This window comes from Pteropus medius, unplaced genomic scaffold (genome assembly GCF_902729225.1).
Source record: "Pteropus medius unplaced genomic scaffold, Ma_sr-lr_union100, whole genome shotgun sequence".
Lineage (NCBI taxonomy): Eukaryota > Metazoa > Chordata > Mammalia > Chiroptera > Pteropodidae > Pteropus > Pteropus medius.
In genome coordinates this window covers 6,345,858-6,362,559 of record NW_024349798.1, presented here as the reverse complement: position 1 = coordinate 6,362,559, position 16,702 = coordinate 6,345,858, and the positions used below count along the sequence as shown (strand labels likewise).

General features: G+C 41.7%; 1 protein-coding gene across 9 annotated transcripts in view; it reads left to right on the top strand.

The window, feature by feature from the left end:
* Nucleotides 1–79: 79 nt before the first annotated feature.
* The window catches only part of ANKS3 (ankyrin repeat and sterile alpha motif domain containing 3), a 28,846-nt gene continuing 12,223 nt past the window's right edge, over nt 80–16,702 (top strand). For 3 of the 9 annotated variants that reach the window (XM_039885233.1, XM_039885226.1, XM_039885227.1), the window contains exons 1-6: nt 81–317; nt 2,658–2,865; nt 4,756–4,954; nt 5,148–5,269; nt 6,459–6,540; nt 14,045–14,180. In XM_039885233.1, coding sequence (XP_039741167.1) covers nt 2,696–2,865; nt 4,756–4,954; nt 5,148–5,269; nt 6,459–6,540; nt 14,045–14,180 — 709 coding nt within the window. In that variant the 5' untranslated portion in view covers nt 81–317; nt 2,658–2,695. Of the gene's footprint in view, nt 318–2,657; nt 2,866–4,755; nt 4,955–5,073; nt 5,270–6,458; nt 6,541–14,044; nt 14,181–16,702 lie in introns of those variants that run through there. The other 6 variants (XM_039885228.1, XM_039885232.1, XM_039885234.1 and 3 more) reach the window with 4 other exon arrangements.

Genomic DNA, 16,702 nt, shown 5'->3' with positions numbered 1-16,702 from the left:
TGCTCATTGGGTGCTACGGACGTCACACAGAGAGCCGGGAGAGGTGACCGGAAGGGCCGGGTGCGGGACGGGTGAGTTACACAGTGTCGAGAGCTGCCCCGCGGGCCTGAGAGCGTCCCAGCGTGCTCCGCGCCTCCCGCAACCACTTCCGGGGCGGGAGCCGGGCCGTGGGGTCCAGGCGCTGCGGCGGCCGCGCGGAGTGGGCCGGGTTGAGTGTGGCAGAAAGCGGGCCTGGCGGAGGGAGCGCGGTGGCGAGCGGGGATTGGTGGCGGCGGCAGCGGCGGCCTGAGGGCGAACCGGGACTGGACACAGCGCAGGTATGCTCTGCAGCGGCCCGGCCTGGTGCTGGCACCTGCTGTCCACCTGTGCGGCCTGTAGCGGAGCGTCCCAGCTCTGCCTTTTGCTTGCTGTGTGAGTTTATGACTGTGAGCTTCCGCTCTGCACCTGTGGAGCTGGGACGATAAAACCACGTGCCATGTAGAGTTACTGGGAGGTGGCTTCAAGGGACGTCAGTGCTGTAGGTTGCTCGGGTTTCCCCACTGGGACTCTCCCCAGAGCCTGAGAACGAGTTCGAGATACCCCGGCCCCGTGAAAGGCCCTCGCGCCAGGGGTCGGGCGTCGGGGGGAATGAGTGCCCTGGAGCTTTTACAGATCTCTTCCCTGTGGGCGTGGCGGTCTGTCACCGACGTCATATTTTTTAAGTTAATTTTTTTGTTTAGTTTTAAAATAACGGATATTTTACAGAAGGTATTTTACGGAAAGGACTGAACCAAAAGGTAGAGTAAAAATTAAAAGGTCCCATTTCCCAGTGCTACTTCCTGGAGATAAATTACTGGAAGCGATATACAAAAGACATTTTATACAAACATACAAATATAATCATGTTATGCACAACGAATACCCCATCATTGTAGAATGTCTGGCGTGTGGCAATGTGAAAAGGAATTAACAGTAGCTTTATGCTCCTGTGGCATCCAAGTTCTCTCTCCTTGAGCTGGGGTCTGATTCTGAGTGTCCCCCGGCAGTCTGCAGAGTGTCAGACTTGTGAGCATCCAATGAAAGGAGAGATAACACAGGCCCCACCCCAGGAGGCATTAGCAGAAGAGACACACCCACAGAAGGCTTGAGGAGTGTATTGAAAGGGGGCTCTGAACTGACACTGGGCTTATTTGGCTTCTTATCCAGGCTCTGTGGGCCTGAACTGTGCAGGTAAGTGTTCTCACCTGTGAGGTGAGCGCTGCTTGATTTCAAGCCTTGCCAGTGCGAAAGGCAGTAATTCCAGGAAGTAGGGCTTTGTTCTAAACTTTGTTGCCCGCAGACCCCATCACATGTATGGATACTCTTGCAAAGAGCCTACAATTTTTTTGTCCCCCAAATTGGCAGTTTATTGTTTGGCCATCTTGGCTGTCACCTGGGCCTGGGTGACATTCTTTAGTAGAGACTAAGGTCAAGTGGCATCTGTGAATCACTGTGGTTCCTTTAAGCCATCTAAACAGGATGTGAACCTTCTTTGTTTTCTTTCTCTCCCTTTTCTACACTTGCTTCTTTGTTCTTTCCCACCCAGAGTACAATAGGAGACAAATGTCACTCCTGGACCTAAAAGTTCTGCTAGGAAGCTAATGACTTTGCCTTGATTTGCGTAGCATTCCCAGAATAATGGACTCTCATAATCATAGACTTGTCATCCTGGTGTTGTCCTATCTCGGGGAAAGTGTCACCCCACAAATTTATAAAATCCACCCCCCATCTCTCCTACTTTCAAGGAATGCATAGGTAGATTCCTAGTCAGTTAACATTTGCTGAACATCAGTCACATTCCAGTTTTTGTGCGAGGGGCTCTCAATTTTTTCAAAATTTATTTGCTTAAAAAACTTACAGTAAAATTCATTCATTTGGTGTTCAGGTCTGTGAGTTTTGATAAATACAGAGTCATATATCTACCAGTCAAGATGCAGAATAGATCCATCATCCCCAAATTCCCTCTTGCTGTCCCTTTGCGGTCCCCCTACCTCTAACTCCTGGTAGTGCTGATCTGTCCTTCAACTCTTTATTTTTTCCAGAAAGTCATATGAATGGAATCATACAGTAGTTAGTCTTTTGAGACTGGCTGTTAGCACAGCGTATTTGAGATTGGTTCGTGTGTTATGTGTATCGACTGTTCCTTCTGCTTATTGCTGAGTAGTATTCCGTCATACGAATATGCCACTTTGTTTACCCATTCTTCCATGTATCTTTATCAGCAGCCCTTTGAGATATGTTCCCCTTAGACAGTGAGGAGCTAGAGATCAGAGATGCAAGAGCAGAGCCAAATTTTAATCTAACTCCAAATCCTGAGTTCTTTCCCACCATACCCAAGAGCTGATTTGGTCCACTGACCCAATTGGCATTTCTTTACTGCCCATCCAGGAGATTGTTAGGCTTCTTGAGTTTCTGGAGAATTCTATTCCTAGAATGTGGGGCGTAAAGATTGGTGAAGGAAAATATGTACCATATAGGCTCTTCTTTTTCATAATATTTAATATTTAAACCATACAAAAAGTCTTCTAAGTCAGCCCCAGAAGTTGACTGCATTGGGTAGCAGTCTGCTAGGATAGTGACATAGCTGCCTACTGCAGGTAGGGGTATGACCGTTCTGTTTCATTCCTTGGAACCACCAGGAAGGAAAGACCTATCCCCTGGGCCTCCCTCCACAGTGATGTCGGAGCTCAGCGATGAAGCCAGTGAACCAGAACTCCTGACCCGCAGCTTGTCCATGTGGCATGGGCTGGGTGCACAGGTCAGCTGGGAGGAGCTGGCCGTCCCCTTGGATCTCCACACAGCTGCTTCCATCGGCCAGTATGAAGTGGTGAAGGAATGTGTGCAGCGGTAAGAGATCTTGGGAAATTGTTTCTCCTCCTTATTTTTGAGAAACTGTCTCAATGGCTTCAGCTCTCATATAGAGATATTACTAAGCTAACAGGGCCTCACATGCAGTCGTAGATGTTTAATACATATGGCCTAGATTAACCCTGCTAATCTCGAGCAGTTGTCAATATTGATTTATGCTGGACTCAGCTGAGGGAGGCAGTTTTTATTCCTAAGAAGAAAAAATTGCTTTAAATTTTTTTCATAGGCTTAGAAACATTTCTGCCATACTTTGACCAGATTAATTTTGTGGATTTTACTAATTGCAGAAATGCTCAACAAAAATAAAGATAGAAGGCGATTCCCCATGACCTTCTTTTCTCAAGGGGTTTATTTTAATCCCTCATGCCTTCCTCTCTCTTCCAGCTTCTGCCATAGAGAGAGGGAAGCAACAGGGTCCCTCTGCCCCTCTGGAGGATTGCCACTTGAACTAAGTGCACACATACTGTTTTTATTAATTTCATACATATATTAAGTCCTGATACAACAGCAGTGGCCCTTGGCTATGTCTTGTTCATAGTACAATATGATACCTACTGTAATTTTTGGAAAAGAATTCATCTCCTTGCTTCCACTCCCTTATGTCTTCCACACATTTTACTCACATTTCCATTTCTCATTGATAACTTAGAGAAACAATCTATATCCATACCTATATATGTCTTTTCCAGTTCCTGGGGTGCCAAAGCCAAGCCTCGTGGAAGCATTAGGTTTCCGGTTCCCAAGTCATAGCCATCACTTATAAATACCTGGCCAGTCAAGTTTAAGTGCACTATGGTGAGGGATAATCCATCATACTCTTGAACCAGGCGGCCTTGAGAATGTTTAGCCAGGTACGCAGGCAGCACATCTCCCTCACGAGGTCCCCAAGACCCCAGATATAACTATTCCTTTGGCATTCTTGGGCTTTTAAGCCTTTGGGCTTGCTGGTAAAATGCACAGTCCAGAACGGCTCCACAGAGGAGAAGAGGGAAGTGTTTGTGTTCTAGATGGGATTGTGACACTAGCTGAGCCTGAGGCTTGCTCACAGTAAGACAGACTAGGGACCCAAGGAGTTGGAGAAGGGAAAATTGGGCTGAGGGGAGGTGAGAGAGCCTCAGGGATGCTCTGCTCAGAGTATGGCTCCCCGCTCTCCATTTGGAATTGAGCATTCCATCGATGAGTAGTGATTTGGGTGGTGAGGATGAAATGGTCTCTGTGCAGCTCTCCCAGCCAGTGGCTGCTACTGCATTTCTGGAATCAGGACCTTCCGGGATGGCTTTGTGGGCATCCCAGAGTCAAAAGATGCTAGTGAATGGTAAATAAGTGTCTGGTATGGCTTAATGTGTGTAAACCTACGAGGGGCACAAGCTGTGTGGATTGATTGGCAATTGTTAGCTCCGCTGGAGGCGGGACTGTGGAGGAGGAAAGGCTGGGAGGCATGAATTATGCAGTATGCTTCTGGAAGTGGGTGTTATTTCCATCCCCCAACCCCAAATCCAGGGTTGGGAAGCCCTCATTTTTTTTTCCTATGGGAAATGCTTTTCTAGAATTTTAATGGAAATCGGTGAGAAAGATGGGATTATTTAGTCACAGATTTTCCAAGAATGTTTCTATAGGGTTAGGTGACAAAGTCCTCTTTTCTCTCCCCCAACGCTGGACAAGCAGACTGTGGTCTGTTGGTGAAAGGTAGTCAAGGCTCCAGGTCAGGGTCTTTCGACCTTGGCACTACTAAAAATCAGATCAGTCTGTGGTGGGGCCCGTCCTGTGCACTGTCGGATGTTGAGCAGCATCCCTGGCCTCACTGCCGGCTTTGGCAAACCCTACAGGTGAGACGGCTGGGCGTGTCTAGCATATCTTACATTTGTTTAGGAGAGAGTTAGATTTGAATAAGAAGAATGGTGGTGGCTGGACCCCGCTGATGTATGCCTCCTACATTGGACATGACACCATCGTGCACCTGCTACTCGAGGCGGGGGTGAGTGTGAATGTGCCGACCCCAGAAGGGCAGACTCCATTGATGCTGGCTTCCAGCTGTGGCAACGAGAGCATCGCCTACTTTCTCCTCCAGGTGAGCTACGAGGGGACGCAGGCCCAGAATCCTGAGGGGCTCCCTGGCCGCTCTGGCAGAAACATGAACCACTGTAATCCATGATGTGCGTGCGTGTGTAATCACTTTGATTCTTTCAGCATGATGGCCTGGAGGGCGCCCACCCCACGCACAGGAGATGAGGCTGTAACAAGCATTCTGTATTCTCTTGAAGCAAGGTGCTGAGCTAGAAATGAAGGACATTCAAGGCTGGACGGCCCTCTTCCACTGCACCAGTGCTGGGCATCAGCAGATGGTTAAGTTCCTTTTGGACAGTGGAGCGAATGCCAACGTGAGGTGATTACAGGTCTTAAGTGGCCATAGGAGTGGGTGTGTCATATCTCACTCTGAGGAGGGCAGCTGTAGAGGCAGCTACAGGCCAGAGTCAGGAAATCTCCTTCCTCAGGTGGAGAGGTTCAGACAAAGGGGCAGAAGGGACAGTCCCACCCAGGTGCAGTAGGCCTAGGGTTAACCCTGGCCTTTTCACCCATCTGTCAGGTGACATCGGATGCAGCACTTGAAACTCTCTCAGCCTCATTTTCGTCCTGAAAACTGGAGATAGCAATACTTATGTCATAGAGTTATTAGAAGAATTACATGTTCTGTCATATCTAACATAGCGAATGGCACTTAATTGACATGCATTAAATGCTAATTCCTCTCTCCTCACCTTTTGTATACATCAGGTGAAGTAATGCTTTGAAAACATTCATGAGTTTTATAAGCTGGAAGGGATATTGTCTAAAGCATGCCATGATGATGATCCCTTTCATCACAGCATCCAACTGGCACTGCATGCTCTCTGGGTGATGTCATCCATTGTGAGGCACACCAAGCTTTATGTGTCACTAAGAAAGAAAAAAATGCTACTAATGCAACTTGCCCATGGATTTTAAGACACATTCTGACTTCAGAGATGTTAAAATGTGAAAATGGTGTGTCTTGGAATGGATGAATTCCAGTATTCAATTTGGTTCCTGTGTTCTAGACCAGCATGAAAGAAATGAGGGGTAGGGAGTACTCTGAAGACGGTGCAGAGTTAACCCTAACCAAGCACCAAAAATAAGCATCAGGTACCAGATGTAGTAAGGAGAGGGTAGATTATTAGTCCTGGGGGCGTTCCTGAGTGGCATGGAGAGGTGGATGGAAGACATTAGCTTTCCGTGAGCAGTAAAAGGCCACAGCCTTTTGCTGGGGATTCATATGCAGATTTGAGATAGTGGGTGCAAACAGATTAGAAGGAGGGATGATAGGGAGAGAAATTGTCTTTAGGACAAAAACTAGAGAAGTAGAAACCAGAAAAGTTCATGAGGCTGATGTGTAGATAAGAATTTTTCTCATCTCCCCGTTAATTCTTGCAAGAGAGAGACCTCTACACTTCAGGATGGGTGACTTTGGGTCAGCTTGGTTTTTTCTACAGCAAGGAAGTGTCTCCCTGGTAGAACTTCTTTCTGTTAATCATTGCATTGTGGCCTCTGTCTTGCAGGGAGCCAACATATGGATTCACTCCTTTGATGGAAGCAGCTGCTGCTGGCCATGAAATAATTGTGCAGTATTTTCTGAATTATGTAAGTGACCCTCTTTATTAGCTTATAATTTAAGTCATAGCAAGTGAGGAATTATATCACTGAAGTATAAACTATAACAATTTTCTGCTACACAGAAATAACTGCTCTTCATATATTCAGTACATTTTCATTTTATATCTATTGATACCAAGTGTTGAGTGGCACTTAGGCATTTAAGGGTACAGTGGTGAGTAAAAATAGAAACCTGTTTTTGTAAGAATTTTGAAAATACTATTATTTGAAAAGTATGGAAAATCTATTTTAAACTGTAAATAGCACTCATTATCCCATTACTTAAAAAAATTATGTAGAGTAAGAAGGCAAAGATCTTCCTCCCTTTTTAACCACTCCCTACTCCTCCCCAAGATGCCCATTGGGTTTGATAAAGAGACACCCCAGGACTTTTCCTCTGCTTAGAAGGTATGTCAATAGATACCTGCAAAGTGGGATTCTACTAAATATTTGCTCTGCAGCTTTTAAAAAATCACTTAAATGTACCAAAGACATCTGATCCTTGTACAGTATTCCATGTATAATCTGTTCCATAGTTACTATAAAGCAGTCTCCATGCAGCTTCCCAGCCAGTGGCTGCTACTGCATCTCTGGGATCAGGAGCTTCTGGAATAGCTGTGTGGGTCATAGTGAATTCACTGATTATGAATTCAATCAGTTCTTTATTAGTAGAAATTTAAGGTTTCCAACGTTTTGCGGTTATAACCAATGCTTCAGGGAATATCTTTGTACATACAGCTTTAGCATGCATGCAGTTATTTCTGTATACTCTATTTCTATTGCTGCTGCTCACATTTTAAGTTTAATAGGTCCTAATAAAAACACAATTAAAAGATGGGCAAAGGATTCGAATAGACATTTCTCCAAAGAAACTATACAGACGGCCAATAAGCATATGAAAAAATGCTTGACATCATTAGTCATCAGGGAAATGCAAACCAAAACTAGAGAGTCTGTAATGAAAAAAACAATGGATAAAAACGAGAGATGGTGAGGATGTGTAGAAATTGGAACCCACATACACTGTTGATATAAATGTAAATGATGCAGCCTCTTTGGAAAACAGTCTGTTCAAACAGTTAAATATAGTTGCCAGGTGACCCTGCAATTCCACTCCTAGGTGTGTACCCCAGAGAATTAAAAACAGATCTATGCAAAAACTTAAAGACAAATATCCCTGGCAGTGTAATTCATAATAACCAAAGGGTGGAAACAACCCAAACGTCCATCAACCGTTAAGTGGATAAATAAAGTATGTAATATCCACACAATGGAATATTATTTGGGCATAAAAAGAAATGAAGAACTGGTGCTGCAAGGACGAACCTTGACAATGTTATGCTAAGTGAAAGAAGCCAGATGCAAAAGACCACATGTTCTGTGATTTCCTTTTGTATGAAATGTCCAGAATAAGCAAGTCTATAGAGACAGAAGTAGATTAGCAGTTGCCTAGGACTGGGGGAGGGGAATGAGAAGACTGGGGAGAGGATGATGGTTAAGGAGTACAGGATTACAGGATTTCTATTTAGAGTGATAAACATTTTCTGAAATTGATTGTGATGATAGTTATACACCATTGAATTGTACACTAAGTGGGCGAATTGCATGTATGTGAATCATATCTTAATAAAGTTGTTCAAAAAATCCAATGGGGGAAATATTTAATTTATATGTAAAGTCCTAACAAACTCCCACTAAAAAGGTTGTGTCTGTTGTCCTTCCCACCAGTAGTATATGTAGGCGCTCATTTTCTCATGTCCTCACTAGCCCTTGCTTGAGGTTACCCATCTTAAGTTTTTCCCAATCTGGTGGGAAAAAAAATGGCATCTAATTTTGGTTTGTTCTTACTAGTGAGGTTGAACATTTAAAAATATATTTATTGGCCATTCGTATTTCTTTCATGAATTGTCCCTTTGTGTTTTGGGCCCAATTTTCTATTGATAGTTATATTTTTTCTTACTTATTGGTGGGAACTTTAGAATAATAAAATATCATCATCCTATCTCTTTTTAAAAAATAACTTGGGGACAGTACGTTTACATGGTAAAAATGGGGATAAGACAGAAGGTATACAGTGAGCCTGCCTTCAGCCTTTGCCTCAGTCTCTTGGTCGCTCTTCCCAGACTGCTCCCCGTCTTGTTTTAAACAAACAAACAAACAAACTTAACTGTCTCTTCCGGAGTTTGTTCTATATCAGTGTATTTTGTAAAGCTCTCTCCTCCTTCCCTACCACCCCCCCTACATTCTTGCTCCCTCCCCCGCTCTTTATCTCTCTGTGATGGCATAGTGCTCCCTTGTAGGATTCAATCAGAGTTTCTTTAGTCTGCAGATAGACTTGAATTGTTGACAACCATTCGCTGTTGTACACAGTGCTGTGGAGAATATCTGTGCACATGTATTTCTGCATTCGTACGGGACCCACTCCATATAGTTCAGTACTAAAGGTAGAAGGGTGACGTGTAAGTACATTCTTAAGATGATTATTGCCTAATTGCCATCCGAAGAGCATGTTGTGCCAACTGACACTTTTTTTTATGCAGCAAGAATTATGAATCTTAAATTATGAAGTACTTTAAACATACCAAAGAGTACAAAAGATAATACAACTAACCCATATGGCCCAGAGATCGCCACTATCCAGATGCTGGTCTGTACCTTTCCTATCCCTGATTTTGATGCTTTCATCACATATTGTGTGTCCTTAAGCAATGCATAGACTTGTTTTATATATTTTAAAAATTTATATAAATAATATACCAGACTGTATGTGTCATTCAGCAGTGTTGGTACATATAGATGTCATTTACTCACTTTAACAGCTCTGTTTATCGAAGGTATGAATATATTGCATTTATCTATTCCTTTTTTATCAGCCATTTAAGTTGTGTCCCCTTTGGTATTCCTAACAGTGCTGGAGTTCACAGTTTTTACCTGTCTTCTCAAGTACATGTGAAGGGATTTCTCTAGGAGATCAGCCTGTATTCTTCAAAGTAGAACTGGTGTGTAGAGTGGGTTTAGCTACACTAGAGCGCGTTAACTTGCTTTCCTCCATAGTTGTCCCAGTTTACACACTTCCAATAGTGTTTTATAGCTCCTGTCTCCCACACCCACAATAACACTTGCTATATGGTACCAGATGAGCTGTCTCCTATTGATTTTTACTCTTCCAGATTTCTGATGAGGCAGAGCACCTTTTCATATATTATCAGCCATTTGGGTTCCCTTTTCTGCAAATAATTATTCTTTGAAGGTAAGTTCACTGACACCAACTAGGATCCTTAAGATATAACCTAGAGTCAAGAATAGATGGTTAGATACCCAGAAAAGGGCTTGTTGGGTCTTATGGTAGCTCTAAATTTTTTATGAGAAACCTCCATACTATTTTCATGGTGGCCATACCAATTTGCATACTCACCAGCAGTGTGTGAGGGGGTCCTTTTACTCCATATCCTTGCCAACACTTGTTATTTCTTGTTGAGTATAACTGTTCTAACAGGTGTATTTCATTGTGGTTTTGATTTGCATTTCCCTTAAAGCTAGTGAAGTTGAGCATCTTTTCATATCTGTTGGCCATTTATATGTTTTCTTGGGAAAAGTGTCTGTTCAGGTCCTCTGCCCACTTTTTACTTGGATTGTTTTGTTGTTTATATGGGATATAAAACAAAGCAACAAACAAAACTAAAAAACTTCATAGATGCAGACAATGGTATGATGGTTATCAGAGGGAAATGGGGGTGGGGAGAAGTTGAAGATGGTAAAGGGGTTCAAATATGTGGTATTGGAAGGAGACTAGACTTTGGGTTGTGAGCACACAAACGATTTATTATAGAATTATACACTTGACACTTATATAATCTTATTAACCAATGTTACCCCAATAACTTTAATTTAAAAAAAAAAAAGAAAGAGCTGAGTAAAAGCCCAGAACTGTAAAGAGCATAACGTCTACTTCTGAGTTTAGAGCCTGACTTTAAATATGATAGAATTGGAACTCGTAAGAGACAGTCACTTATGTAATTTTTAAAACAGAAAACGTATTGGAAAGTCAGAGACTTTACTATTGTATACCTTACGTCCTCATTACCCTTGGTTCCTGTATTCCCCTGCTGGGCCTGAGATTATATGTAGGCAACTTGTATTGAAGGAAAACAAATTGTATTGAATTTCTTTTGGAAAATTAAAAAAATTTTAAACTTTGAAATAATTTCAGACTTAAAGAAACATCGCAAAATAGTATAGAGAATTTGCATACCTTTGCTAGATTCCCCAATATTAACATTTCATAAGTCTCTATATACATATAATCTTTTTAGAACCATTTGAAAGTAAGTTGCTGACATAATGCCTCTGCCACCCTAAATACTTTTATATGTATTTCCTAAAAACAATTTTCTCTTTCGTAATCATATACAGTTATCAAACTCAGGAGATCAGCAGTAAGCTCTGCCTCCGGCACACTAATCAGGAATCAAAGGTGTCAGTCACTACCAAGCAATCGCTGTCTGGCTGAGATGGATGGTGGGCACGGCTTGGAGTGCGTGGCTGGTGGGCCAGGTCTTTAAACCAAAGGGAGCCAGAGGGATGGGCCCACTGGTCTCCTGACCTGCCCCTCCAGAGCTAGGCTCTATTCTTGGAGATGGAGAGGTGGACGAGGCCTGGCACCCCGTGGTCTTTGCCAGGGGAGAAGAAGGCTGTGCTTGCTTTCCTTGCATCCCATGTCCCTTCTTCCCAGGGGGGCCAGGCTGCAGCAGCTCAATCTGGACAGGGTGTGTTTGGGCCTCTTTTAGGAGGGGACTGAGAGTTGATCCAGCCGCCCTCCATCTCATGAGTGCCCCCTCCCCCCCTGTAATACTAGTGTATGGTCTCGAATTTTTTTGCAATGAATTTGATGATGTACTTCTCTAGTAATATATTATATGTATTATAATATAGGAAGAAAAATCAAAAAACATTTAAAGCATAAATAAATACATAGAAGTTCTAATATTTTCTTCCCTCACCTCAGGGACCTTGTTCTCGATTCTCTTCTTCCTCATTTCTTACTAAGGAATAGTATTATTTTAGTATTTAGTATTTAGAAGTTGAAGTCTTCCAGGCTTAAAAACGTACTAGTTAAAACTCTATAGTGAAGATGGCATTGTTTGTTTGGGTTGAAACCTTTGGGTTTCTTCTGTCAAACTGAAATTAGAAATTATCTCCTTAGTTTTATTGAAATATAATTGACTTACTGTATAAATTTAGGGAGTGGTACTGCACGACAATTTGACTTAGGAACATCATGAAATGATCGTCACAGTAAGTTTAGTTAATGTCCATCATCATACAGATAACACATATATGTTTACTCTTAACTTTTCCATATATCGTACAGTAGTGTTAACTCTAGCCCTTGTGTTGCACATTACACCTGAGCACTTATTATCTTGTAACTGAACATTTGTGCCTTTTGACCACCCTCATCCAATTCTCCCTCCCCCAACCCCCTAGAAATTATCTTTCAAGGCTGAAGATTTCACAGTTGATTTGTAACCAGAGCTCTGGAAAGTGGGGATTATAGAAAGTAAAGCTCATTAGGCTCTTGTAAAAATGCAGATGATAGTGTAATACTCACCCTCTGTACTGGGCTCAGCCAAGACTGTCAATTGATCTTAGTTTTTCAAATTAGGGGGAAAGAGTACATATATAAATATTTACTATACAAGTGATATATACTTGCTATGGAAGAATTAGAACGGCTGTTAAGGAAAATCACCCATGATCCCATCATCCAGAGATAGCGCATATTAACACAATGTCGAGTATCCTTTTAGTTCTTTAATAGATTTATATATATATAATAATTATTATTATTATTATTACTATTTATGCCTACAGCACCTGGTCTTCCTAGGTGGTCTCCCATCCAATACTAACCAGGCCTGACCATGCTTTGCTTCTGAGATCAGACATTGAGTTTGTTCAGGGTGGCATGGCCGTAGACTGTGGACCGTGGCTCCACTGGGGCGTGAACCCAGGACCTTCTGCGTGTAAACCAGACGTGCTAACTGCTACACTATGGAACCACATCCTATTTATATATATTTTAGGTCAAAGTGGAATCCTGTTATTCAAAATGTTTTGTAATATTTTTTTCTCTTAATGATCCTTATGTACCCGTGTTCATGTTGCTAATACACTTGGACCTGTCATAAATTGGTGGGCAGTATTCCATTTTTATTCCATTTTATATAGATGCGTTCTCACTTTTTTTCACTAAATCCCTATTTTAGTTTCTTTTCCAGTTTTCACAGTGCTGCAGGAAAGAGCCTAAATGTTACTGTATGTCCTTAATTATTTTATTTCCTGGAGTTAAATTTCTGGAAGTAGAGTTGCTGTGTCGAGGGGTATATGTGCTTTTAATGTTTTAACTGCCTCTTGCCGATTTGCCATCCAGAGCACTGAGCTCCAGTAGTCTCACCTTCACGTATGAGATCACGTGGTTGAAGCTTTGAAAATAGAAAGCTTATTGGGCTTTTCCAGTTACAAAAGTTGACATGTTCATATTAGTAAATTTAGAAAATTTAGAAGGAAGATGGGAAAACGCCCCATTATGTCCCTCCTTAAAAATAATATTAACAATTTGGGCATATTTCTTTCCCATAGTGCTTTTTGTACACTTTTTTGTTTTGTCTATGTTGCTGCAGTTGGAATGTATATAGTTTTGTCTCATGGTTCTTTTTAAAACTTGGTTAACAAATTATTTGTAAACACCAGCATCTATGACAGTAACATGGCAGACTCTCTACCCCTGACCATTTAAGTTGTCTCTGGGTTTTCATTATTACAGATATGTTGTGCTAAACATCTTTGTGTAAAAGCTTTCTGTGTTTGGGGTTATTTCCTTAGGATAGAGTCACAGAAGTGGAATTGTTGGGCTGAAGACTATAAATACCTTTTAGGGCTTAGGATAAAAATTACCAAATTCTGTTTCAGAAGGGTGGGGTTCTCATTCTGATTATGATTTTTAAAGGCTGCTTCTCTAGTGAATCCGTTGTCTCCAGTTTTCTGTGTGAAAAGAAGTGAAGCGAGGTGGATACACGCAAGGGGGAAGACGAGCTCTCCTGCACTGCACAGTGGCCTGAATTTGTCCTTCCTTACCTGGAGTACCTGACTGCCTCCTGCTTTAAATTTTAAATATCTGCCTGCCCCAGGGCAGCTGAAAGCCAAATGGGAATGAACTAGAGAGCTGCCCCATCTGTGAGATGGAAGGATTACTGCCTTATTTGAAGAGCCAGCAAGCCCCTCCCCACACCCCTACTTACTCTTAGCAGTGAGAGTGAGAGACCACACAGGCCCTCGCCTCTTTCTCCCAAAGTTGTGGGGTTTTAGAGTACCCTAGGCGCAGACCTGGGTAAGAAACCAGTGCGCGTCTTTTCCTGGGTCCGCAGCCCAGAAAGTGAGGGTGCTTTGCAGGGGAGGTTCCTAACTCTTGTTCTTTTACCAACTGTCACAGGGGGTCAAAGTGGACACAAAAGACCACAGTGGGGCCACAGCCCGAATGCTGGCCAAGCAGTATGGACACATGAAGATAGTGGGATTGATAGATGCTCACTCGCCTTCTCTGCCCAAGAGTCTCTATCGGAACCCAGGTACCTGCATCTGCAACCTTACCTTCTGCTGGAGGCCTACCCGCTGCTCCACCGCCCCACCGTCCCTACCCCCTCCATCCCCTGCCCATGACTCCATTGTGCAGTCAGGGTTGAGACCCTCTTGTCTAATGGGAGAGGATGTGGGACCTGCCAGACTGAATGCAGGTACATAGGATGCGGGCATGTCCCCACCTAGAGATAGGAGGGCCGCCCCATGAAGGGGCTAACTTCTGGTTTTTGTTTCTTGACTTTGCTTATGGTGTTTGTTGCCATAAAAATGTTTAATTTTATATAGTCAAATTCATCAATCTGGATTTTGATTCATAGAATATCTTCTTCTGCCCTGGATGTGCAAGAATTCACCCATATTTTCTTCTAGTAGTGACATGGTTTCATTTTTTACATTTAGATCTCTGACCCATTTATGCTTTTATTTTCATGTATAGTCTAAAGTATGGTTTTTTCAAATGGCTACCTAGTTGTCCTAGCATTATTTATTTAAAAGTCCAGCTTTGACCTAGTGATCTGAGAGACCTTTGTCACACATGTGAAATTTTCATTTGTTCTGTACACTTCCTGTCTATATCTGGTCTGTCTATTCACACGCCAGAACTACACTGCTTTAGTTATAGAGGCTTTTTGTAATATGTTTTACTATCTAGTGGGGCTAGTCTTTCTCATAGCTTACCTCTTTCAGTGTGTTCTTAGCTATTGCTTTTCTTTTTTCTTATATGAACTTGAGTGTCAGCTCATATAGCTCCTTAAAAACAGCGTGCTGATATTGAGATTGCGACAGATTTAGAAATTAACTACCCCCCTTTATGTTGTTAAGTTGTCTTATCTAACAACAAGGAATGTGCTTGTTCAAGTGTACTTTTCTATCTTACAGGAAGGTTTGAAATTTTTCCTTAGATGTGTTTTGCATATAACTTAAGTATATGCCTAAGTATTTGATTCTCTTTGTTGCTATTGTAAGTGGGATTTCACTACCATAATATCCTATAACTGCTTATCGTTTGTGAATATAAAGGCTATTGATGTCTGTATACCAATTTTATATTCTGCTGCCTTACTGAATCCTTTCATTGTTTGAGTTAGTTTTATTTATTTATTCTCTAGGGTTTTCCAGGTATACTCCTATATAATCTGCAAATGGAGATAGATTTACTACTTTTTCTGATTTTTAACCTCTCATTTCTTTTGTTCAGTTGCATTGGCTAATACTTCTAGTGTGATGTTGAATATAGTGGAGATAGCGGACATTCACTGGGTCCTGACATTAGCGGAAATGCCACATTAAGTCAGATGCTGGCTTTAAGAGTAAGATGTGCATATAATTTATCATGTTAAGAAAGTATCTGTTATTTCTTATATTCTTGAGTATTTTTTTACAGGAATAGTGTTGAATTTTTTCAAAGGCTTTTTCAACATCTATGGAGATGATTATGAAATTTCTCCTTAGAACTATTAATATGATATATTAATGAATTCTCTAATAATAAATTAACTCTACATTCTTGGCATAAATCCTATGTGGTGTATTTTTTTCTTAAATGCGGTGTTGTATTCTGATTGCTAATGTTTTATTTAGTGTTTTGTATGACTATTCATTCATACATGATAATGGTCTATGATTTTGCTTTTCTGTCTTCTCAGGTATAGGTATCAATATTATATTTGCTTCGTAAAAAAGAATTTGGAAGTTTTTCTTCCTTCCTTTTTGCGCTCTAAAACAATTTTTTTGCAGCATTGGTGCCCTATTGCCTTTGAAGGTTTGGTAGGATTCTCTGTGAAACCATCTAGATCTGGTCTTTGTGGAGTGGTTCCTTGACAAGTTGTTTGTTTCTTCTATAGAAATTGGTCTGCTTAAGCTTTCTGATTTCACTGGGGTGAATTTTGGTAAACTGTATTTTCCTAGGAAATCATTTTATCCAGGATTTCAAACTTATTTACACAGAGGTCTACAAAATAGTTTTTTTTTTTCTGCTCTTCTTTTAAAAAGTTTCTTCTGTTTCAATGGTTATTTTCTTTTGTCATTTTTCATTTTGCCAGCCTTCCATCCATTATTTCTCTCTGATGCTTTTTACTTTTTTCTTGATCTCATTCTTTGGTTGTTTTTGTGCTTTTCTTCAACACTTCCGGTTCAGTTTCCATTCAGATCTGTTCTTTGGTCACCTTGTAATTTAGTCTTCATTTAAAAATTTTGACTTTCTCTCTCTTTCCCGAGTACAGTCTTTTTTCTCACCATTCTGCGTGGGTGTGTTTGTGTGTGCGTGTGTGTGTTTTGAATTTCCATTTCAGGTGCTTTTCTTGTCTCAGATGCCATCGAAGGCTCCGTCAGTTCAGAGTGTAGTGTCACAGTTTTCTTCTGCTTACTCCTCTTTGGTTGAGTTTTGGAGGGAGGGGCCGTTTTCACTTGCTGTGTGTTTGATTCTCATTTTCTGTGTGTTCCGTGGAGTATTTGCATGTAGGTGAGGATTGCTGGTGCTTCTGCATGTCACAGACAGGGCTTAGTGGCCTGG